Source organism: Notolabrus celidotus, chromosome 1 (assembly GCF_009762535.1).
Source record: "Notolabrus celidotus isolate fNotCel1 chromosome 1, fNotCel1.pri, whole genome shotgun sequence".
Taxonomy (NCBI): Eukaryota; Metazoa; Chordata; class Actinopteri; order Labriformes; family Labridae; genus Notolabrus; species Notolabrus celidotus.
In genome coordinates, this window is record NC_048272.1 from 10798169 (window position 1) to 10823393 (window position 25225).

A 25225-nucleotide genomic window follows, 5' to 3' on the forward strand; every position below is an offset into this window, starting at 1 on the left:
CAAGACATTAAGCCTCTAGGCATAACCAATTACATGCTAAGGGGTCGGGAGAAGAAACCTCCTCATATAGCATCACACATGGACGAGCAGCAGATGAAGTGGCTTGGCCTCTGATCTCACATTGATCAGTGTGGTGCAAGATGAAAGGATGAAGTGCAGCGAGCTGAAGCGTGGTGACCGCCAATAGCCAAAACCACGAGCCTGCAAGCAGAAAAAGCCTAAGAATGAGGCTTGTCATTACAGAGATGGCCAGGGCCAGGACTGTTATTTTCTACCTTCATTAACAAGTAATGACAGAAGAATCAAAGCAAAAAGGATGGAGGTAGTAGCTGCAGGAGGCCACAGGTTGTGTGATGAATAGAGCTTTTATTTAGCTGAAAAAGAAACGGCCTGTTTTGAATGTTTGCTCATTAATGGTCAAATTTAGGATGCCTTGGTAAACTAAACATGACTTTTTGGCCTCAACAGAGGTGGATGAATTGATTGTGTTTTTGAAGCTTTACTCCTTCAGTCTGTCTCCTAGTCTTCACATATCGGCATACACTGTTGCTTAAAGCACTGTTTTACTAAGAATGTAAGTGTTGATAATAAGCAGCCCTGTTAAATTCAAAGCTTGACATTTTTAGAAGTACACTAATTCATTTTCTGGCAGAGCTGGATGAAATACATTACAGCACGTTTCTGTCACTGAAATGTACACTAGAGCTTGCAGATGGTTCCATTAACTTAGCATGGAGTGAGTGAAGATAAGGTCTAACATTGAAAAACTGGTCTGGCTCCTCTAAACCCAACATGTGTTTCTTTTGTTTATTTTTTACAAAAACAAAAGTGTAAGATGTACTTTTATATCAGGGTTCATAGGCTGAACTAGGGCTGTCAGACCTCCCAGTTTATTTTTGGTTTCCAAGGGGAACAGACCAAACTGCTCCTGTACGCTACATAAATCAGAGAAATAAAATCTGTGATGGAGAGGTAGACTAAGAGGCTTAGTAACTTGTTCCAACACCTTATTTACCTCACTTTTTACTGACTAGATATAGTAGCTGATTCTGGACATTCCACACCAACAGAGAGCATCTTGTTTGTTTCTCAAAAACATATCAACTGGGCCGGCCATCATTTGACTAATCCTTGGCACAAACAAGAAGCCCACAGTTAAAATGTATTATTTGGGTTTTGTTACCTTTAAAAAAAGCAAGGCTAGTTGTTTACCACATTTGCAGCCTTTGTGCTAAGCTAAGCTGACCATATTCTAGCTTCATTTTAAACAGCAGACATTACAGAGAAAACAAACCTCTAGTCTCAGTCCTCCCAAAAAGGGAGCAAGTGTAGTTCTTCAAATGTCAAAGTTTTTTTTTTTGAATAACAAGGTTACATTTATCATGTCTGGTTCAAAGACATGCTGGAGGGAAAATCATAAGCTAGGATGCAACATGGGGCTGTTGTTCAATGGAGAACGGCTCAAGCTTGGACTGTTGTTTATTTGTCGTGTTTATTCTCAATGTTAAAAAAATACATTAAAAGTTGTTGAGTGAACACAAAGGGGAACATTACACAAAGTTTTATTGTAGAAACTTGATGTTTCATACTGCAGTATTTACATATAAAGAATCATAACTAGATAAGAGAGAGAGCTTATATTTCTTGCCTTAGTTATAGCTTCACGATGGGTGAGACTGTGTTGTTTAAGAAATGAAAAAGCCAAGAAACAAACACATTTTTTGTAATATATAGACATGTTTATCTGTATACCCATCAGATTATTTTATTTATCTACATAAATATTTATGATATAACATTGTTGCTTTGCAAGAAACAGATGTTTAAGATGTTTTATTAATGTTCCTGCTGCTATGTAATTATCTAGATGCCATTAAAGTGACTGTCTCTACTGGTAGAAACTCAAGTCTTTCTTTCAATGTGTTTATTCAACATTATAATCCTTGTGTAAGGAACACTATATGGTGAGTAGGTTTTTACAGTGGACAGTTCCTCAGACAGGTATGTTTTACTGATACTATTAGCTAATTTTGGCAATTTTCTTATTTCTTTAATTTGCTAGTGAAGGGAAAATATTAGCCAGCATGCTAAATGCACCATTTTGTTTTAGCTAGCTTGCACTAGCATTGGCTAATGCTATCATTTTCCAGCTGCTGAATCATTTAAATCAGTGAAAATCAAATGCAGCTCTAAACAGCCAAATCCAAACTCACCTCTGAAAGTACAACTTCAGTCACAGTTCAGCCTCAATTTGAAAGGAAAAAGCCAGTTGACTTTATTATTGCAGTGCAGTGATAAAAAGGAAAAAAAAAGGGAAAAGAGCAAAAAAGTCCAATAACCAATGAGTGCTGGCTCCACAGGGTTCACCTTTGAATTCATGAATCACAAGAGGGCTGTTGGTATTTGTTGACACATAGAGAAAATGTAAGATGCTTGATGAAAACGATCACAGATTATCATGGGCACCGCACAGAGGTAGTCCACATGCCAATAACACATGTCAGCATGTCACCAATAATAGACTGTAGCCAAGGACTAGTTTAAAATTTTATTAATATAAGATACATACAAAATAGTTAATTTAATGTTAAGACTGTGAGCAAAATCATAAAAAGCCTGTAAAAAACAATCATTGTGATTTATGGCAATTAAAAGGTAATGGTGGTAGTGGAGTGTCTCCGTTGCTTACAAATTACATAATTAAATAACATAATATATAACCATTATAAAGAGATTTCAAGCAATTAGGAGTTTCAGCAGACATTCATAGGTTCACTTTAATTGAAGTTTCCATTTGAGCCTGATGAGGGGTCTGATAGGCAGCTCTGTCTTCATCGAGTACAGACATCATCATTGCACTGCAAGAGAAAGAACAAAGATTCAACCTGAAGTAAGGACCAAACTATATACATTTATTTTTCTTTACATAGAGCTGGAAGGACAAGCGTCATCTTCAGGTTTGACAGTGTGCTAATACAGACACGCCTGACATTAAAGATAAGCAGCTATGTTAATCGATCCCGCTGTCCACACAGTCCACAGAACAGCTCACGTTTAACTCCACTGTATTCTGGTAATTATACTCATCTCCCACAAATCCATACTGATATCTTAATGTCAACACAAAGTTCACACAGCTTATCATGTTCAATGCATTAAATGAAAACAAATATTTATAACTTTATAAGGCAATTTTTGGAAAAGAGTGTTATATGATTAAATTTTCTGTAAATGAACTGCGCCCCCCCACCCTCCTGTCTATTGTTTATTATTGTATGTTGTAGTTTATGTTGTCTTATGTGATGAGTTTGTCGATTCATGTTGTATAAGTGGTGTACCAGTGTATTGTTATTTTGTTTTGAAAAAGAAATAAAAATATTAACTAAAAAACAAAACAAAAAAACCCCTAAATATTTAAAATCAAGGGGAAACATTTCAAACAGACAAAGCCTCAAACCAATTAATGTATCTGCAGAGGGCAGACCAGGGTGCAAAGTGGGGCACAATAACTGACACAATCAAATGTAACTACCAATAAACAGAGCAGTTAATCTCCTGTGTTGTTAAGAGTCCTAAATCTTGAAAATGGCTCGAATACATCCTTGCAGTGTTTTATAATCAGGAGTTTCTACTGTTTTTCCAGTTTTTATCACAACAGCATCTCTGCTACTGACAGGCAGAAGCTGAACAGACTGGTGAAGAAGGCCAGCTCTGTCCTGGGCTGCCCGCTGGACCCTGTGGACAAGTAAAGGACTATCTTATCTTATCTTATCTTATCTTATCTTAACACAGAAAATTAGATTTTCAGTAAAAATTGTAGAATAAGAAACGTGTTACAATTACTCGAATGTCAAAACTCTCAATAGTCATTTCAATTTCCTCTTATTGAGTTAAAGCAAAACAAGATGATCTCATTTGAAAACTGCTCGTGATCTGCTGGAAAGCATCCATAAAAACATTGAAAACAGATGAAAGTGGATCACAGTTAGCAGGCTCATCAGCTGATCTACTCAGTTGCTTTGACATTGGTCATAGAGCTTAAAAGCCCTCAGTGGACTTATAAAGAAGTCTCTCCATTCTGTCTACTTTTTGGTTCCATTAACCTAATATTTTTTAAAGACATTATATAGACTTTTGATAGGACAAAATTAGCATTCTGGGAACCTCTGTCTGGTCTGAGAGGAATTTTCCTAGAGATATTACTGACACTATTGGACCAAAGTATTCATAAGTTAATGGATAAAATTATTAAAAAACAGACAGTCTTAAATTAAATTAAAGTAAATGTTAAATTTATATTAATAAGCATATCTTACAGCATGTTTTATGCATGTGATAAAGCAACTATTCTGCATGTTTGATGATAAATTATGAATGTTGGTCCAAGGATAAAACAGAATACTCTTTATTGAAAATACATTTCATGACTTGATTATAAATTACTTATTAAAAAGCAGCTAAAAGAATGAGAAAAGAGAGATTTCTTATTGTTTCCCTTTGAACAATATTCTAATTTAAATGCTATTTCTAATGTGAGTGAGTTGAACTTTTTTTTCTGATAGATTTTTCCTTTAGTTTCTTTCATTTTGAATTTGTTTCAACACTGGAGTAAAGCGGTCAATAAAGGCTGGTCTGCAACAAGACCGTACAAAGGTTGTGTGTCATTAAGTTTCAATTTCAATTTCTAGGTTTAAGCCCCCTTCTTAGAAAAAATGTGCTTGTATAGATTTATCCCCACACGTGTTGATGAAGCCACGTTGTAGAGACACATGTTGTTTTTCTGGAAAAACTTCTTCAGTATTTTCTATCTATAGACACAGAAAAAACAAGTAAACACAAACTATCGGCTGTTTGATCAGGGTAACGTTTAACCTCCATCAGCGAATGATCTCACTACACGCCTGAACCTTCTCTGGATGTCTTCCAGCATGTCCCAAAGCTTGTGACTTGTGCTTGTTTTCTGCCACATATCAACCCATCAGAAGAAGAAACAAGGTCTATCCTGTTCTTTGACTGCAGAGATGATGGTCTTCAGACAGATCATGGGAAGGCCCTTTATGTATGATGCAATATGTCTGATATGGTACATTTTGTGGGACGTCAGTGACGGAGCTGCAGGGCAAACACGTTTGAGTACACGTGGCAAAGTGAAGCCCTTTGATGCTGATCACAGGATGAAACCCATGATACTCAGGACTCAAGATGTCACGTCACGACCAATGAGGAATCCCACTAAACCTGATTTATGGTGTTACATAGATGTTACATTTTAAGATGTAGTTTCTATTTTATGACATTGAGGTTTTGACATGCACATCCAAAACCAATAATGGATTCATCTATCTCCGAAGCAATAAGAAACTGTGAGTTTATGTTGCATTCAAACTGCAGTGCTACACAGGAGCAACCCATGCAGCCTTCTTGTTTAGTGCATTTTCCATACATGAGTAGACATTTTTTTTAAATTAAAACATGTTTTGTCATAGAATCATACAAGTGAAGTTTGTACACCATATTCATAACAAGGTCCAGAGCTTTCAAACTTTATCACCAAGACTTCAAAGTTACTCATAGGTGAACAATTTCCTCATTTTTTCATCTTTTTTTATTAGCTAAAGACCATAGACTATATAAATAATGGACGTAGTATCCGTGATGTCACCCATATGTTCCTGAGCGCTGTTTTGAAGCCAATCGACGGCGGCAGCCATATTGGAAATGCGGGACTCAACCAGCCCAAGTGTGACGTAAAGAGGCGGAGTTTGAGCCTCCTACCTAAGAGCTATGTGTTCCCGTCCGGGAGTCAAGTCAGTCATGTCCTTATTTGGGCAAAAACTTGCAACCATAATATCTTCTGAACCATCGCGTTAGAAAAACATTCACCCCCAGTACAGTGTGTGCTGATGAGGAATTAGCTATGTAGAGCCAAGCTGTTCTTTAAAACCAGGCTGTAAACATGTTTATTAATGCTGCAAAGGTCGTCTTTTTTGAATTGGGGTCTATGTGGTTTCCGGTGTTTCTGCAGCCAGCCTCAAGCGGATTCTCGATGAACTGCAGTTTATAACGCTTTTGCATGGGCTTCATATTTTGAGACCGGAGGTTGTCGCTTGCTAAAAACCCACAAAACCCCCTGATTATCAACTCACACTGCTTCGTTTCACTAAAGCTTGTCTGAGTAAAACAATGCAACTGCATTTTTTCATGTTCAAAATTGTATGAATAGAATATTTGTGCTGAATGAGCTCCATTTTTACACAAAATACTTGTCACTGACACAATGAAGCTCTAATAACGTAAAATGTGCTGAACAATATGAAGTCATAATGCTCTCTGTAAAAGACGCTATTTCCTTTCTTCACAATAGTTTGATGAGATGTTAGAAATCACTCTAATATCAGTCTGTCCAATGGAAGACAAAAGCCTGCAGCTAGCTATATTAGGTTAGCATACAGATAAACAGGGAGAACCAGCTAGCACCGCCTCTCTAACTGTTACAAAATTCTCCCCCTGGCACAGCTTAAGCCCAAAATAAACACAGTTACAGTAACATTGATTTTGTCTGTATATACGCCAGAGGGGTACGTTTTCAAGGTGTTAAACAAACAAATTACAGTACTTCAATGTGTGAGTGTTAACGGTGCAGTTGGGCTGAATTTTTAAGCTGTTTAATTTTTATGCTGTTTTCTGTTTTTTTGTGTTAATCTATGCTCACAGTAACGTGGCATTAGCTACAAACTCTTGTCGAAAAGTTTTCCTCAAAATCCTGGCAAATAAATCATAACGTGTAATTTTAGAATCTTGAACCAAATCCTTTATTCTTTAAAAATAGCTGAATTTTCCGACCTAATTACATTTCAGACTTTAATGCTTTTTTATGAGCCTTAGTTTCGGTTATCCCCCTTTTTTCTTTCATGACCAGTTTCTCTATTTTTTTTAGACTCCCATTTTTTAACATTGTCATTGTAACACTCACTCTTCCTTTTATCGATACTACTGTGCATATTAAAGTTGTAAAGGGAGAAATGTTTTTTTTAAGTGCACGATATGATAGAAATACATGTAGAAATGTGTGCATGGTTTTGGGGGCTGGGGGGTTATAAAACTATTAGCAACAACATTGTAAATCCAAAACGGTGACTTTAATGCCTTTAATGCCTGGCCAGTCTTTGTTACCAACTAAGTCTTTCCATTGGTTTGTAAGCAGAGAAATTAATAAGATCCAGTAAAAGCTGCAGTATTAATTTCTCATTGATTAACTTTAAACTTTATCCCGTAAAGAACCCTTTAAGCTACGTTAAATCTTCTGTGAGAGAATTACACAAACATTTCATAAATTTTGTGAGAGGCTGCCAATATTTTCCCAAGCTATACCTCAATGAGTCAAACTTCATTCACATAGCCCTAAATCATAAATCCCAATTTCCCTCTGAGGAATTTCTTCTCTGTTTGTGTTTGCTGAGCATTTTAAATACAATTATTTACAGACCGAGATCACTGCTCAAGTTAAAAATGTTTCGGGGGCTGTGACACGAACACTAACAGACCATGAAGATGGAGTAATAAGTGTGAAATTGTCTTTGAAGGGACCGCTCTGATGTGTGTTGCTGCTGACGTAAAACAATATTTACTGGAAAAACATCAGCCGAGTGTGCTTCAGTAAACCCAATAAAACCATTTATTCTCCACTATTCATCTTTTTGTGACAATGTACCTATAAAGAAATTAGTTGAAGGGGGAGAGTTAATAGACTGGTGTTTGAAAAAGAAAAGTCAAATAGGGAAATAGTGTGTATAGTAAGCATTATTTTTATCTACTATTAGGAGATGTCTTACCACTGGCCTTTCTCCTGCTTTTACTTCGGTGGAGATGTCCAAAATCTTGGAAATATCCTCTAGTGGTACATGGTCTCCTGGTGAATCCTGGACGAAGTGCAGCAGGACCTTCTCTCCACCTTTAAAGAGCAAAATACATGTGAGATCCCAGAGTAAGGACCTTTTCAACTTAATACATTTCATTCAAAGATTTTTCAGACTGTTAGAAAATACTACACAGAGTTGAATTAAGTATTTGAATATCCAGGTAAATGTGCTCCAGAAAATACCAAAGAAAAAGTACAATGTGAGATTTAACACAAGGTTTGTGCTCTTCAACTTAACTGCTTCCAAAGTGATATATATATATAACTAAACTTGCTTCAAGTGGGTGCTAAATGAGGAGCAACTGATTTTTCCTTTAAAACTGAGGGGTTAGAGACCACAGATCTAATCTGCTGCAGTGATCTATGTCCTCAAGCTGTTTCCTTCAATAATGAGAAGATACCCTGACCTCACTTCAAAAGACAGCATCAGAAGTGTTCCTCTCTCATTTGGATGATTGGACCTAAAACCCTGATTCAGAAACACGTGAGACACTGTGAAAATGTTGATTTTGATGGTTTGCAAATCATTAAACACTATATTTCATTTAAATGCTGCAAAGACAACACATCAAATGTTGAAACTGAAGATTAAAAAATCTGGAGAAATCTCTGTACAAAAGGGACAAGGCCAAAAAACAATACTGGATGGCCGGGATCTTTGGGCCCTCAGGTGGCACTGTGGTAAAAACAGACATGACTCTGCAGTGGAAATCACTGCATGGGCTGAAAAAACCCCCAGAACATTCTCTGTAAACAAGGTGCAGGTGAGATAAGGAGGAAAACTTTCCTGCAGGTCAGACAAATCAAAATGTGACAGTCTTTTTGGAAATCATGAAGGCCTCGTCCTCTGCTCTAGAGAAGAAAGGGACCACACTGCTCATTACCACAGCACACTTAAAAACCAGCATCCATGTTGGTGTGGGGATGCATAATTGTCCATGGCATGGCTAGCTTACACATGTGGGAAGGAACCAATAATGCTGAATGATAAACACAGGCCCAGGGGCAAAAATGCCTTTTCTTTCAGCAAGACATGGCTCAACATTTGTTTTGTTTTCTTTGCAATATTTTGTGATTAAAGAAAGGATGTAATGATTTGAAAACCATCAAATTCTATTGTTTTTAACATTTTACACAGAGAATTACATTTCTTGTTGAATCAGTGTTTTACTTTTTACATATAAAATGCTGTAAAAAATGTCTTTAGAGTGCTAATTTTTGTGCCCTTTTTGCATCAATGTGACAGTCTTTGGCTCATCTGCAAATCATATAATTCATGTGGGTTGAGTGTTTGAAAGACTGACCCAATGGAAAACAAAGGATATGTTCAGCTAAGAGCACAACGTGGCCCCAAGAAGCCACAGCATACCAGTTCTTGTGCTCACCTGTTATATAGGTTTCAATGGATCCTTGCTGTTGATGGCCTGCTGCCGTGAACCTGTCTGAATCTAACTATCAATAGCTGTAGTTAAAACTGTCAGTCCTCATCTATTATTATTATTGTAGTTGTTATTAGTCATATTATTGCTGTTGACTTCAACATTTATACTCATATTAATTAAGTCGATTGTCATTACTTGGTTATTTTTGCTCATACTAACCAACTTTTAAAATTATTATTGGCGTTGTAACCACTTAAAAATGTTGATTGATTTATTAGTTCTATAATACTGTGCGTTACATGTTCATGTTGAACTATTTTTGTCTACTGTGTCAAAAATGTCAATCACATGTGTGTATTTATATCCAAGAATTATAAACTCAACAGAAAATGTGAAAATCTGACAATTTCACATTTATGTAGTAGGACATGGTATCACTGTGAAATACTGAAACTGACAGTGGAAAGTTTGGACAGCACTTCAGTGATGCGATGCAGCACTGCCCTCTAGAGGAAAAACTGCAAAAAAAAAAAAAACAGGGCTTCCTGACCCTTGATTAAAATGACTTGAAAAACTTCATCCTTATTAATACCACACTAGAAGATAATTGACACATGTAACAGCCCCTAAGGTATAAGTCTCTGATCTATTGCCCTCTAATGAATATTGTTTGTACCTTTAGCCACAATGAGCAGGCCTCCACTCTGGAGTAAGTCTCCGGAGAAGTTTCCCTGGATGCCAGCAGCTTTGGCCTGAAAACATTGAAGGAAACATACAGTCAGAAGTCAGTGTGTCAATCTGCATCTCAGCAACTGAACCCCACAATCCTATGGCTAAATGTAAAACATAAGCATAAAGTTATCTACCTTTCCAGCTGCTTCTCGTACTTTCTTCGCCATGGCTGCAGGAACCACACTAATGGCTGTGTACCTGAGTTTGAAAAAAAAAACCCACAGTTGTTCAACCAGAGATCATTTAAGGGCACCTACTCAGTTACAATGGAAAGAGATTAGCATAAGTGGACAAATCCTAATTAAAAGTGAGAAAAGTTGTATTTTTGATTCCTTGTTTTGTTAAAACAATGTTATAAAACCTGTAGATGATCAGTTTTTTGTCATCCAAGACAAAGATAATGATCTTATCCTCACATTCAAAAAAGCTGTAACCAGACAAAGTATTTCTTATATGCTTTGAAAGTGATGAAAGTATTTCCTCCATTATCTAATAGACTTGCAGACATATTTCTGAGAAACTCTTTCTCAACTGAGAAATTAAATAACTAATCTTTGCAGGTGTACAGGGTAAAGCAAAAGTGTCAACATATCTTTGGATTTGCTGCACTCACCTTTTGAAGCCCAAATCCTTGTAAGTTTTCTTTTGTTCATCGATGTAAATTGCTGAAAGAGGAGTTGATTTTTGATCATTAATAATCTTACAAAAGAACAGACCAGTAACAAGAAAGGCAGCAAGTTGTATTTTAGTTCCAGTGTAACATAAATAAACTTTCTTTTCCGGGGTTAGTATAAAAGGCAAACAGCATATTTTCATATTATTATTGCAAAACCTGTCTCCAGTGACCAGAAGAAAGCAATCTGAACTGCAATGTCAGAAACAATTTCTCTGGATAAGGTATTTGGTTCAGTTTTTGTGACACAGTTTATTAAACTCATTACAATTGAGTAAATCTAGGTCCATTGTTGTTTACAAGCTGTTTGGCTATTTACTGTTATTAAAAAAAACTGCTCATATTCAGTAATGAGGGGCTATACAGAAAGAAAAATGGCCAATTAAGGCTGTAGAGTAACAGTAGGTTTAGTTTATCCGATTAAAGACTTTTGCAATTAAGCCCTGTGTACAGATTTGGTTTTTTTTTTTCATAATTGTGAAAGCAACACATATTGTTCAATTTAGAGTGTTATGTCAGTGCAACACAAATAAAGAAAAAGACCTCCAATTGTATAAGATGAGTGAAAACAGCTTACAGCCTTTGAAAAACCCTCCTTCCTTAAATTCCTTCAACCCCAACTCTTCCGGTCCAACTCCTACCAGGGCCACCCCACTGGCTCTTAAGTCCGGCTCCAGTTTGCTGACCTCTGATGCCATCCATCGACACACCTGACAGCCAAACCTGCGCAAGAAGAACAGGACTGCGGGCTGGTACTGCCACAGAGACTGCATCTCCACATTCTGAAGGGGGAAAGGGAAAAACTCACCATGAAACCATAAAAAAGGTAAAGATCAGATAACATAATAGTTGGTAGATTATACTACATTTGAACGTTATCTTTGAAATCACATATAAGAGCATATGACACTATGATTTATAGTCACATGTACTCCCTTGACATTACCTAATGCTGACATGGAAGCATAATTTGACAGCACTTAACATCCATACTGTGAGCTAATGGCAGGTTAAATGCAGTAGTTAGCTCTCAGCAGGAAACATACACCTCTCAGGGGAATATGTCAATTTAACAGCAGGGCTCATTATCAGAAGAGTGCGACTTAAACAACAAACCGTATACATAAAGCAAAGACAAGGAAGCTGAACATATGCTGCAAACCTTCTTAGTAAACACTGTAAATATCTTTGATTATTACCTCTCCAGTTTCACCGCTCTTCAATAAGTTCTTTCCAACTTTAGCGAGGTCGATGTTTGCCATTTTTCTACTCCGGCGCTTCACGGACTGTACACTGCCAAGAAAGCTACAAGTGACTTTGAGTTTGTACAATATATAATCTTATAGTAATGTAATGTTTGAGGAACGCCCGCTTAACAGTTGCAAAACAAGAATATCCGGATACGCCCACTGAAAGCTGCCGTCCAATCAGATTCTGCCAATGCGATACAATCCTCCAATCACAGTACACGCAGTTCGGAAGGAGGCGGGACTCCGTTAGAGCAACTCCAAGCACGTGCACCTCTAACATAGTGATCTGTAGTTAATAACCTCTGTACTACACTGCAAAAACTCAAAGTCTTCCCAAGTGAAATGGTCTCATTTTTATTCAAAATGTCTTATCCCACTTGATTTAAGATTCATTTACTTAACAAGTAACATTTGAGCAAGATGGAGGGACTTGTTTTAAGACAATGCATCTTAAATATCTTGTTAAGTCATCTTGAAAGGATCTTGTTTTGAATTGTACTTTAGAAGAAGAAGTAAGGTTTGTTTTACATTTCATACATTTTTCAGGCTGAGATCTTATGTGTAGAGGACGGATAATCTTGATTTAAGTAATCAGAAAACAGCTCCATTGACAAAACAAAGAAAGAAAGAAAAGTTGTTGTTTTTTTAAGGGTGGGTTACAGTTTTCAGGCACTGTTTCTTCTAAATCAGATAAAAATATACATCCTCAAACTACATGCACACAATAAAACACCTACTTTCGAGCATAGCTGGCTTATCCTAAAAAGCAACATGACTGAATATTATTATATCCAGTGGATATCCAGCGGATATAATGTCTATGGGGAGACATTATATATCAAAATGCTCAAATTAAACTTTGTAATCTTATTCCCTCTACTAGATGGTCTTAAACCTAGAGAAGGGCCGCTATTATACAACTCAAATCAAGGTGAATGTATCTCAAATAAAGATGTTGACATGAAATTTATTAGTGAAAAATCCTTTTTGAGTGAAAAAATACTAATTGTTAGCATTCCTGGCTTATTCTGAGATACTAAGCTTTAAAATACTACTTAAAATAAGCTTTCCCTGCTTATTTTAAGATCACAGTTTTCTAAATATTACGTCTTATTTTAACCAATCTTACCAAGCAAATTTTCACTTGTTCTATTGACAGATTTTTTTGCTTATTTCAAGGTAAAAGTACCTTGAAATAAGTTTTTTTTCTCTTGTTTTTGGAGGGGCATTTTTTCCAGTGTACTAAAAGCGACCAACTCTGCCTTGTTTTATGTTTGTCAGTTTTAATGTCAAAATTTGAAATACATGTATAACACATCCTCACCATTTTTTTTGTTTTTTTTTTTTGTATACAAACTTAGAGTAGTGACTGCAGATTTGAAATTATTAGGCTAAGTTTTGATCATAACAAAGCTTTAGATTGCATAAGAGTTGCGTAAGGTGTGTCACTTGAGCTCAAAGGTAATGCGGTTTATTGCCTGGCCTTTGTTTGCTTTCATAGGTTGCTTTGATTTGTTTTGTATAGCTGTTAACTTTATCCAATCTGTGGGTTTTCTACTAACCTCTGGACAACCTTGCTAACTGTTTGGCAGCCAATATGAGGGAAACTCATTCAGCCACTGTACTTTATTACAAATATAAGGAGCTTTGTTTTCACCTTGCACCTCTCAGAATACAAATTTTCGGGTACTCTGTTGATCACGTTTTGTAAGGATCATGATAAAAGCCTGTATTAAAAACCTCCCAATATTAAAATTTACTCATTTCCTGAAACTGAAATTTTAAGGTCACAAAAACACCTTGGTTGGGTGAAAATGAATACATTCCATCAGTGGGTAAGAGGTTGTCCCAGTCAGACAAATATAAATCTGAACAATATGTAGAGGAGGAAGATACTTTTAAAACACAGTTAGTATTAAACTGTTACTTACTGTGCCCTTAAAAATCTGTATGTCTATGATCAGTAGTTCCTTCTGTAGTTCATGAAATAAACTTCAACAAATCATTCTTTGAACTAACTGTATCATGTGCATTCATAATTCCATAACTGACATGAGCCTAATCATGCTCTGTTTTCACTTTGACTGATCGAGCAAAGGTTCTGCTGCAACCATTTCAGGGGTAACACAGATCCCCACAGCACACCTTTGACCACAAGTACTCTAAAATTACATTAAGCATTTACTATTGATGTGCATATCTATTTGTCTTCATATCGTTACCTTGAATCCTGAATTTAGTTTTATTGCTGTGGTGCCACTTTGAAGTCTCGGGAGGGATCATTTAGATTTCAGAATTGTTACATGGCACGTTATTAGTTCATTCATACATTAACACTCCTTTAATGTTAATCATTTAAATCAAGATTTAGTCCATTGGTGTTCTCACAGATCATGGTTTAATGAGGATAACTCGTTTTTCATTCAAATTAATGTTACATTTTTTTTAAAGTACATTGGACAGCCCTAAATATAAATACAGTAGTTTTAAGCGACATCGATTTTTGTTAATTTTATTTTACATTTGGAATTTTTGTTGATAAATGAACACGACACCTCTTCTGTCACATACTGCCCAGATTTTTATGCTGCATTTAGCTGGTTTAGAAGGCAAATATTGCCTAAAATAGACTTTAAAAGGGGCCAATTTGACCCGCATCATAACAGCAGGGTTAAGAATTTATCTTGCATGACATTCTTTTATTCATGTATTTCCTGTGGGAATTGTGTAAAAAGAATTCTACCTGTAATTCACAGCCATCCCCCAGAATTTGCGGCACTGAATTGTTTAAGATAATTGAAAAGATAATAGAAGAGTTATAGTATAGCTTGTAACCACACCTGTAAACATTTGGGGCCTGAGGAGACCAGTTTGTGGAGTTTTGATAGTGAAATGTTATCCTATATTCTTGCCTGATTTCTGCTGCTCAACGGTTCAGGGTCTCCTTTGTCGTATTTGATGATGCATCAAATATTTTAAAAAGGCGACAAGCAGGGTCCAGTTAAGCAACTCATCTACTAAAAAAAACATTGTCTGGTTGGCAGCATGTGGCTCCACAACTTGATTGTTCAGTATTAATCATGCTTTTCCAAAATGCATAGGGTACCCATGCCACGGGCACTTGTGCATCTCTGTACCATCACAGATGCTGGCCTTTGGACTACCCTAATGATTAGCCAGGTGGTCCCTCTCATCTTTAGAATGGAGAACCTGGTGTCGGTGATTTCCAAAAAGAATGTCAAATTTAGATTCTTCAGATGACAGGGAAGTTTCCCACTTCACCTGGAATGAAACAAATGTTACATCGCTCAACACGCTTTCTCAGGTTGGACAATGAATTTTTGTATGTTTGGGCAGAGTGGGAAACAGGGAGAACATTTCAAAGATACGTATCATTCTTCATTTGAAAAACATCTAACACGGGCTGAAGATATGGCCATGGGTGCTCAGGTGGAGAATTAAAGCCATCATTACCACCTCTAAATTAATTGCCTGATCTGAGTGAAATCTGCTCTGTGTTTGGTCCACGTTCAACCATGGAGACACAAGATATACAGGTATGACTAAACCACTGAGACAAACAGAACTACACAAACACATTTTACTGTCTTAGGGATCAGATTTCAGAAAAGTGAAGGAAATTCATGAGCTGATGTCAAAGCAAAAGTAGTGAGTAACTAGAGCATTGATAGAAAGGTAGTGGAGTAAAAAGAACAATAATTGTCTCCTAAATGTAGTGGAGTAAAAGTAATCAGATTCCCCAAAAAATAATACTCAAGTAAAGTACAGATACTCAAATTTTTTTACTTAAGTACAGTACTCAAGTAAATTACTGTTACTGTCCACCACTGCATATAATTGACTGACTGTTATCTTCTACCCGCAGTTTTGACCCTCAAGAATACTGTATACAGCCTATAGGAGTAGAGGATGTATGCTGTATGTAGGTAGACAGTCTGCGGTGCTGATGTTGCAGGGAGGGGCGTGACGTCACGGGAGAGACCGGGAGGATCAGGCGAAGGGGGGAGACGAGAAGAGGGGGAAGGAGAAGGGACAGAGGAGAGAGCGGGGGGATGACTGCATGAAAAGGAAAAAATAAATAAACAACAACCATGACTCCTGTAAATCGTCCTCCGTTTATATTCAAACCGGTAAATCAAAACGCTCGGTCTGTTTACCTACACAGTATGCCGCAATAAATGACGAGCCTTCCCAATAAGGTAATTATCATCTTTCACGTTTCCATTTGCACGCCTTCGTCTTCTTAAATCGATTGAGTGGTCTTCTCCTTTGGAACCAAAATGCGAGTCATGGAAGTATTGATAATGAGCCAATTTGTCGAGTAGACCTTTACTAATGCAGTCAATCGTCTACGTGGCTTCATAAAGAGTCTATTTTAGTCAAATGCTTCTAGCGATAATGATACGTTCGCCCTGTCACTGCCTCAAAAGACACCATCATCACCTCCCGAGGCTCCATTGTGTCCGATTTGATCTTCCTCCATAAAAAATTAAAATGGAAACAGGCTACATGAGAGTGGTGCCGCATCCTACACTGCTGTAGTCAGCCACGCCGAGCACATGGGCTTTGCGCACAACACTAACATGCGCATTAGTTGCAGTGCGTCGTGCCCATCACTGCTGATGACTGCAGTGTCCTCTTAGTAACACCACGTAACCATTAACGGCACTAAGTTACCCACATGACTTCGATGATTTACAGTGATTATCCTAAATGACCTCTAATGTGTGAGAAACTTAATCCAGAACAAGTCTTAGCATATGTTTCAACCTTTCATTTTCTGCAGTGTAAACTGGCTTGAAAGACATGTCATCTCCGGGCATGGGTACCCCAAGTGACCCCCTTCTCATCAGCTCAGGAGAGGGGGCATCATCCACATCTCAGGAAAGTAGCTGGAGGAACTCCCTAACCAAAACTTCCAGCTTCCCAACATCCTCAACTCGGCATCTCAGTCACCGAGCCAACAACTTTCAGAGACAGCCAAAGCGCCAGAAGCTGATAAGACCTTCACCACCTCCTCCACCTAACACACCCTGCCCCCTGGACCAGCTGGACCTCAGTGAGCTTCCCCCAAGACGCACCCTCCGAGAGCTGCTCTTCAATGGCAGCATCATGTTTGGTATTGAGTTTAGCTATGCCATGGAGACGGCTTATGTTACCCCTGTGCTCTTACAGATGGGCTTGCCAGATCAGTTCTACAGCTTGGTGTGGTTTATCAGCCCCATACTGGGTAAGTCAAGGGCAAAGTGAGATTGATCAGTTATATCTTTTGCATTACTGGCTTCATGTGATCTTACTTTTGATCCCTGTCTTTGGCTTCAAGGATTTGTCGTTCAGCCTCTCATAGGAGCATGGAGTGATCGTTGTACATCCCGGTTTGGGCGAAGGAGACCCTTTATTTTAGCCTTGGCTATAGGTAAGAAATACATACAAGAAGTGTGTACTTTACATGATCAAAGTATGATGTACCTTATTCATACAGTCTGTGGCAGGGGTTCAGACTTGCCCGCGACCCCCAAAATATAGGTGCCAAAGACTCGCAACCCCCACTGTCCCTCAAAGTGATTTAATGTGGCTTCGTGCAGCTGGTCTGCAGAAGATGACCTTACCTATATGAGCATGTGGCTGTGTTTCCTGTGCCGTAGTGAATGCCGTAATGAGTGCTGTTTTAGATAACTACAAAAAAAACCATTCTGGAGGACATTTCACGACCCCCCATTTGTGTCTCGCGACCCCCAAGGGGGTCCCAACCCACACTTTGGGAACCCCTGGTCTGTTGTACTCACACACTGCCTGCAAAATTTGAATAAGTGATCCAAAAATGATGCTCCAAAGGCTGAAATATATTTGTCTTGTTGTTTAATTTTTTACTATATCATTCAAAACACTGGTTTACACACTTCCTATAATTCCACAGTGAAAGTTGTCCTGTTGTACTGATACTTAGCATTGGCTGAGATTTGGTTATAAGAACCAAGCTACAAACAGACAGGTGAGCTGATATTCAGCAGCACAACTTCCAGTGTGAAATGACATCTGTACAACAGTTTTGAAAGCTGCATATTAGTAAACAGCATTAAGCACTAAGAGATTCTAATATTTTATGTAATCATTTGATTTTCTTGGCCAACACAACTAATTCCACATCTTGACTGGAACTGGATTGTTGACAAGCAGAACAAACATTTCCTGCACTCTTACTTTGTGTTTGTGTACATGTTCATGCAGACCAGCTCCAGTAGTGTTGATTAGACATAGTTTGTTGTAACATTAGTAGTATTCAGAGCACCTTCAGTGGAGTGACACACAGATCCAGTGCTGATGTACTCTATATTATGCCACCTGCCCAATCAAATGACTCTGTCTTACTAACTGCTGTATAATCATATTTAAGTCCACAGCCAAGTCTGCTTCCATCTCCAAGCCCAAATAAACACACCTTATTGATGGCCTTGTATATTTTCATCACATATAGTAGACCTCTGCTAGATCAACAGACAACACTTTACAGCTGTTTTGATTGGCTTGCACTACTCTCTATGTCCAGTGAATTTATTTGGCATATTAATTTGGCATATTCTCCACTCTAGTGATAGACACTTGTATAATCTTTTCCCCCCACTAAGACACCAGCCTATACACCTCAGAAGTAATGTCAGAAACTCTGCTGCTTCTGTCCTCCAAAGGGGCATTGATGGGTCTAACCCTGGTGCTGAATGGACGGGACATTGGAAGTGCGATGGCAGACACAGCAACAAATCACAGGTGGGGGATTTTCCTGACAGTGTGCGGTGTGGTTCTGATGGACTTCAGTGCTGATTCATCTGACAATCCAAGCCATGCCTACATGATGGATGTGTGTAGCCCAGAAGACCAAGATCGGGGTTTGAACATCCATGCCCTACTGGCAGGTAAGAGAGAAGAGACAAACCAACAGTAAATCTTTTCCACAGTTACAGTCATCCCAGAGGGTAATTCTTTTGTTTGTTTCCCATTCTTGCTCTGCAGGATTAGGAGGTGGATTTGGCTACATCGTGGGTGGCATCAACTGGGACCAGACAAAATTTGGACAGTCACTGGGGGGTCAACTACGGGTCATATTCATGTTCACAAGTATCACTTTAGTATTTGCCACACTCATGACTCTGTTCAGTATCCCCGAAAGGCCACTACCGAAGTGCCATTCAAACAAGATCCCCAGCAAAACTCATTTAAAAAGCCCCAGCCTCCCTCTACCTCTATCTCCTCCTGTTCATGGATCAGCCTTTGGACTGGATGAGGAAGATGAGGAAGGTCTTTACAGCTATGATTACTCAAAGCCATGTCATTTTGATCCTATGGCCCATTCTTGCAGTGCCAGTGCACGCCTTTGTGCTGGCCTTACAAGCCCAATATCCCCACTGAGCCCCCTCACTCCAAAATATGGCAGCTTTATTAGCAGGGACGGCTCGATCAATGGCATCAATGAGTTTGCCTCTTCATTAGGAACCTCTTACATAGACAGTGTGCTCATAAACTGCTACACAGGTCCACAGACACCACAGGGCTGTGTCCACAACTCAACCACTGCACCCCTGCCTCCTGGTGATTCCCCTCCCCCTGGCGAGCACAGACAGAGTTCAGGGAGTTATTCTGCCCAGACAGATGTGGCATCTAATCCAGCAGGGGAAGCTCGAGATCCAGAAGAGCCACAGCCTGAGGGAGATGCACCATCTCATGGAGCATCTCAGGTCACAGTTCAATCACATTCGGGGTCACAGCGGCGCTCTTCCTCTGGTATCCTGAAGCGACCCCAGAGCCTTGCACTACTAGAAGACTCCTCCACAAGCCAGATTATTGGGTTGGAGAGTGGACACAGGAGAACCGTTACCTTCAGCCAGCAGGTCAGACCTTTATTCTGAAAATTTCAAAAGCTTTTTCTCAGTATCCAGCAAAGCAGTTTTAAATTCAAAGTATGTTGTTTTTCTCTTTTCTCCTGATTAAGGTTGCAAACATTCTGCTGAATGGGGTGCGATATGATAGTGGTCTGACTGAGAGTGTGGAGACAGGAGAATGCCAAATGTCGTTGAAGCTTCTGTGTATAGCCATCTACAGGATGCCGCCCTCTCTGCGGAGTTTATGCACTAATCATTTTTTGGGTGAGAATACTCAAAAACAAAAACATTGCAACACCTTTAAAACAGCAGTTTTTTAAAATAGTTTCTAAGTTTGTACGTATTGCCTCTCTCCAGGCTGGCTGTCCTTTGAAGGAATGCTGCTCTTCTACACTGACTTCATGGGGGAAGTTGTATTTAAAGGAGACCCCAAGGCGCCCCATGACTCTGAGGCTTACGAACGCTACAATGCTGGTGTTAGCATGGGCTGCTGGGGCATGTGCATCTATGCATTCAGTGCTGCTTTCTACTCAGGTAAGCTTCTTTTATAATCACAACACACTAAGGATATTCTAGTCAGGGTAAAGAAATTAAACAATCCCTTCCTGTATTTGTCGAGTGTCACATGTGTACCTCTCTTTTCTCTCTGGGTTTCTTCTTCAACCTTCAGCCATATTGGAGAAACTCGAGGAGCGTTTCTCTCTCCGCACGCTGTATTTTTTTGCCTACCTGGCGTTTGGTTTGGGCACTGGCCTAACCACACTATCCACCAACCTCTATGTGGTTCTGTCTCTGTGTGTCACCTACGGGGTGCTCTTCTCCTCTCTATGCACGCTGCCTTACTCTCTGCTGTGTGAATACTACCAGAGTCCTCAGGTCAGTACCTAGATATGAAACTAACTCATTTATAATGTCATTCATTGTTTCCTAACATTTTCCATGATCAACCAAAAAGAAAGTTAAACATTCTGGGAAATATATTCAATTATTTTTCTTCATATCTACATCATAGGATTTATTGGAATGCCACAGCTGTACACTAACTTGTAGCCACAGCCAGGCTAGCTTTGCACAGAGACTGGAACAGGGTAACATAATCCACAAAATCACCACTTCTTAATCTCCAATTAGCAAGTTTTATCTATTTTTTTTCCCTTTGTACCAACCGAAAAGTAAAAAAAACAATACTTTGTGGCTTCAAGGGGCTTATATGGCTGACTACTTTGAGAGCTTTAGAGATGCTGAAACCTTGAATAACCTTGGAATAACAAGCAAGCTGTTTATAGCTATGTTCATAGCTTTTTCTAAATCAGTTAATTGGATTTTTTTTTTACAAAAAACATCCATGCAGTTATTGTCCTTGTTAATTGTATTGTTATATCCAAGATGGAAGTCTTCATCTTAATCATAAAGTCATGACTGATGTTAATGTCTCGTTATTTCGCTTCCAGAAAGCAAATGAGCTAATTGTAAAAGTATTTCAATCAGGGAAGTGGCCATACATGATACTATAGCTATAGATGCAATAAACCGTAAGAAGAGTTGGAAGTGGCAGTCGTATGTGACTTTACTGATTGGTTTGTGAACTACTATTGTGCAGCCTCAAGTTTGACATTCTACCTGTCACCACATTCATAATAAGGCCATGACGGATATTCATTACTATGTGTTGTTTTCTATATATCAAAGTTCAAAGTCTTCTTTATTGTCAAAAACTGTAGTATGCACCAGACATCCAGAGGATTTGATATTATGTTTCTCTCTCAGACCCTAGCAACGACAACAACAGATAAACATAGGAAATAGCTAGAAAAAGATAAGCTAAAATTAAAAAGAGTAAGCTAATAAAAATAATAAAATATAGTTTTGAAGGGGGGGAGGTCGGTTAAGTCTGTGAAGGGGGCACTATGGGAAGAGGGGGCAAAACAGGGAGAGAGTTCAGGTGGTTATATGGTGGTAACTAGTCACTCATGGCCAGAAAACCCAAAGCAAACCATCTAACACCATTTTGAAATGAACAACAGGCTGCATTCAACATATATGTATAGCAGCCGTTCTCCTCTGACTTCATGTGCATGTTGGGGGAAGGTAACTTGCTTTCATATATTGCCAAACTGTGTTCCAGGTTTTATATTATTTAAATCATCTGAGAAATTATACTCGTTGTCTTATTTCCTTGTTTTTTATAGGAACCCAAAAACAAGGAAAGCTAATCTGATGGGAAAATTGCCAAATTGTATAATCCTCTTAATAGTCCGTTAGCTATGCTTGACTAAAGCTAATGCTAGCATTGAGCCACTTACTAAATAATAATAAGCATTACAAATCTAATATTACATTATGGTGGGTAACACACTTGAATGTAATAGCTTTAAATGCCCACAGCTACCATAATGTAGGCTAGGGAGGGGTTGAATGCCAATGTTAGCTGGTTCCTAATTACAACTTGTGTGTTGTCAAATCAAGTTTGGCAAGATTTCACTGTTCATTTTGTACAATTGCTCATTCACTGAGAAATTTGGGAATGAAAATGGTTGCTATTCTCTAAAGTTCAAGACTCACAAATTGGAACATGTGATGTGACATTTAACCTCATTTAAGTTTAGCATTCTGTTTGTAAACTTTGAGGAAGCTGATTAGTCCAGGATAATTTTAGACTAGTTATTAACCTTATGAGTCATTTGGAAAAAGTGTACTAAGGTCACAAAGCAACTCAGAGAAGAGTCATTTTCTCTTTTGCTTACATACATTCAGACTTTTAATTGCAAATACTTTAGCACCATCTGCTGGCCATTAGAGAGAATGCACGTTTAATACATGTCAGGATATATCCACTTCTTACATGCAGAATATGGATCCAACATAGAATTCTATAACATAATAACTTACTTTCATTGTCCTCAGTTTTGTGGCTCATCAGAGGACGGGACCAAACGAGGCATGGGGGTGGACATCTCTCTGCTCAGCTGCCAGTACTTCCTGGCTCAGATCCTGGTCTCTGTGGCGATGGGACCTCTGACCTCACTGGTGGGTGGGGCCCAGGGAGTGATGTATTTTTCAAGCCTGATGTCATTCGTTGGCTGCCTGTACTCCTCCCTCTGCGTGGTGTACCAGCTGCCCCCCCCTGAGGGTGAGCTCACCGAAAGCGAGACCCAGCCACTATTGGTGAACACGTAGTAAAGCCTATAAATTTAGTTTACCTCTCACACACATACACTCATATTAAACAGCATTCACGCTCTCACTCTGTTGCAAAGCGTCTGAGAGTGATGACCTTTAAAGCACTGACAGGACAGACACACTGTAGACAGACACATCCTGCTGCACACTGTATAGCACAACGACATATATTGTTTCACACTTATCAGCAGTGTTCTCCTCAGAGCTTGACAGACAGACAGACAGACAGACATTGGCCACTGCTCTAGTATGTGTATACCTGACCAGTGTGTTCATATAGTGTGTGTGTGTGCCTATATGCATTTTTTCCTAACTTTTGCACATTCATTTGTGTGACTTTTTTGAATGCACTGAGTGACAGATGGATTTGTGCGTGAGTGAGTGACTGTGACCTCTTTGTATAGTATATAGTATAGGTTTGCCTAAACTGTTTTTGTGTCTAATTTTTTGCTGTGAAGTCTTGCATCTAGTGTCTAAATTAGAAATGTCAATCTCTGCGTGCAGGCTAACCACAGCTTTCCCCTCTTTTCCTTCCTCTTATCAGTTGCCTAACGTCTGCATGAGCTGCAATGTAATCTCTCAAAAGCCTTGTGTTCATGTTTTGTTTTGGTCACATGGCCAAGAGGATGTCTACCTGCCTGTTTCTCTGAGTTAGCATAGTAGCATCACACCTTAGGTGGGATTTATCTGACTAAATGAATGTGCTGCCAGTGAACACTCACGCTCACTCACTCCTTCATTTAGTCAAGAGCACTTCTGACATATTTTGGCAGAAATGTAGTTCAAATTCATATTAAGCTGAAAAAGCTTAATCACAGTTAGTCTCAAAGGGCTTCACATTTATCACATTTTATAAGCTAATAGAATCAACACTTTCCACGCAGTCCGTTAATTATGAGGCTTAGCTGCTCAGTATCCTCGAATTACAGTTTGGTGCTTCGTGAATCCTAATAAAGTCCAAAATATGAGTAGAGCTTAGCATAGATTCATGTCTATCATAAACACACATATACACACACACGCACTTTAAATCACCAACACCAACTTCCAAAATCGAACAAAAAATTACACTGGTGGCGAATTGTGTCTGGGTCGTCACTAAGCCATGGATAGCTGCGAGCTGTCATCCTTCTCCTGGCCATGCGATTGTAATAATGACAGTGATTCTTGTCATTATCAGGAAGAGGAGAAGTTGAAACTGGGGTGTGAATCGGCATACAGTCGGAAACCGAACAAAACAGAAGAACAGCAAACAGGGAGAAGACTCATGTGCACTATGGGTAGCCCTGAAGGTGGACAACAAAGAAAGGACTGGGGTTCACAGAGCCTGCAGCAAGTGCTTATTTTCATCTTTAGGGCGCATGCTTAAAGTAGGCTTTGGCTCCACCATGCTCCCAGCCCATCAAGTCAGTATAGTGATGACCTGTGTTAGCCATATTCCTCACAGGATGCTCAAACTCAATTAACTTTCCATCTCGAAAGACCCATTTTCATCAGCAAAGTGGTAAAAAATGTTTTCGTTTGACATCTATTCTACCTTTGCAAGCAGTATGCTTTATGTTTGGCCTCAACACAGGCACCCAGCCTGACACCAGGGCCTTAACACAAGGTTAAATTCAGTACGTCCCATCGTGTTGGTTTCATTGACTGACTCACACAGTGAATATCTCAACATCATGGTGCTGGTTGTAAATGCTGCCTCAGCAGAATGTCAATAACCGCCTACTGTTAAAGACTCTCGGACTGACTGGATGCACACCATGCTAATGTTTCTGAGGAAACAGGTACTGTATGGATCATGCTGTTGCAGCTTGCTTGAGATAATAAAAACTGTTTTGTGTTGGTACCACCTATCGCTCAATCTTAGCAGTGTAACTGTAAAAGCTTTCATTCAGGGTTCAGTTTAAACTAAAATAACCATTTTGCCATTTTTGACTATTGTCATTTGTTGTATTAATGTTTTGACTGATAATGTAATCCTTTGATAGTCGTCACCTAAGTTGACTTCAGCATAATGAATATGCAATATTCAAGTACACCACACGAGGGAGCCAGGACACAACAGCATCCACTGATTCTGTGCTCTTTTCCATTACCAAGTGAGGTATTCCTTTTCCTTCCTACATCTTAGCCAGCCAGTTTCCATGTAAGAAAAATTAGGTCAAGTGACATCATCTGCTTATTAAAACATGGTT

The 25225-nt window shown here is 38.8% G+C and overlaps 2 protein-coding genes across 6 annotated transcripts; one reads left to right on the forward strand and one right to left on the reverse strand.

The window, feature by feature from the left end:
* Positions 1–2535: 2535 nt before the first annotated feature.
* On the reverse strand, positions 2536–12128 carry prxl2b (peroxiredoxin like 2B). The gene is made up of 7 exons (XM_034709656.1): positions 11905–12128; positions 11283–11487; positions 10646–10697; positions 10167–10230; positions 9977–10052; positions 7833–7951; positions 2536–2858 (listed from the first exon to the last, which is right to left on the reverse strand). The coding sequence occupies exons 1-7, from the start codon at positions 11965–11967 to the stop codon at positions 2832–2834; spliced, it is 606 nt and encodes a 201-aa protein (XP_034565547.1). The 5' UTR covers positions 11968–12128; the 3' UTR covers positions 2536–2831.
* Positions 12129–15980: 3852 nt separating this feature from the next.
* slc45a1 (solute carrier family 45 member 1) lies at positions 15981–24958 on the forward strand. Of its 5 annotated transcripts, none has more exons than XM_034709248.1 (10): positions 15988–16175; positions 16763–17206; positions 17300–17392; positions 18663–18887; positions 18985–19859; positions 19961–20114; positions 20208–20384; positions 20521–20726; positions 22755–22980; positions 24211–24958. In XM_034709248.1, the coding sequence occupies exons 2-10, from the start codon at positions 16783–16785 to the stop codon at positions 24237–24239; spliced, it is 2409 nt and encodes an 802-aa protein (XP_034565139.1). In that variant the 5' UTR covers positions 15988–16175; positions 16763–16782; the 3' UTR covers positions 24240–24958. The 5 variants fall into 5 exon arrangements, with proteins under 5 accessions (XP_034565062.1, XP_034565139.1, XP_034564980.1 ...); XM_034709089.1 differs by having other exon boundaries at positions 15999–16175; positions 22755–23015; XM_034709408.1 differs by having other exon boundaries at positions 15999–16175; positions 16763–17035; positions 17152–17206; positions 22755–24958.
* Positions 24959–25225: the final 267 nt, after the last annotated feature.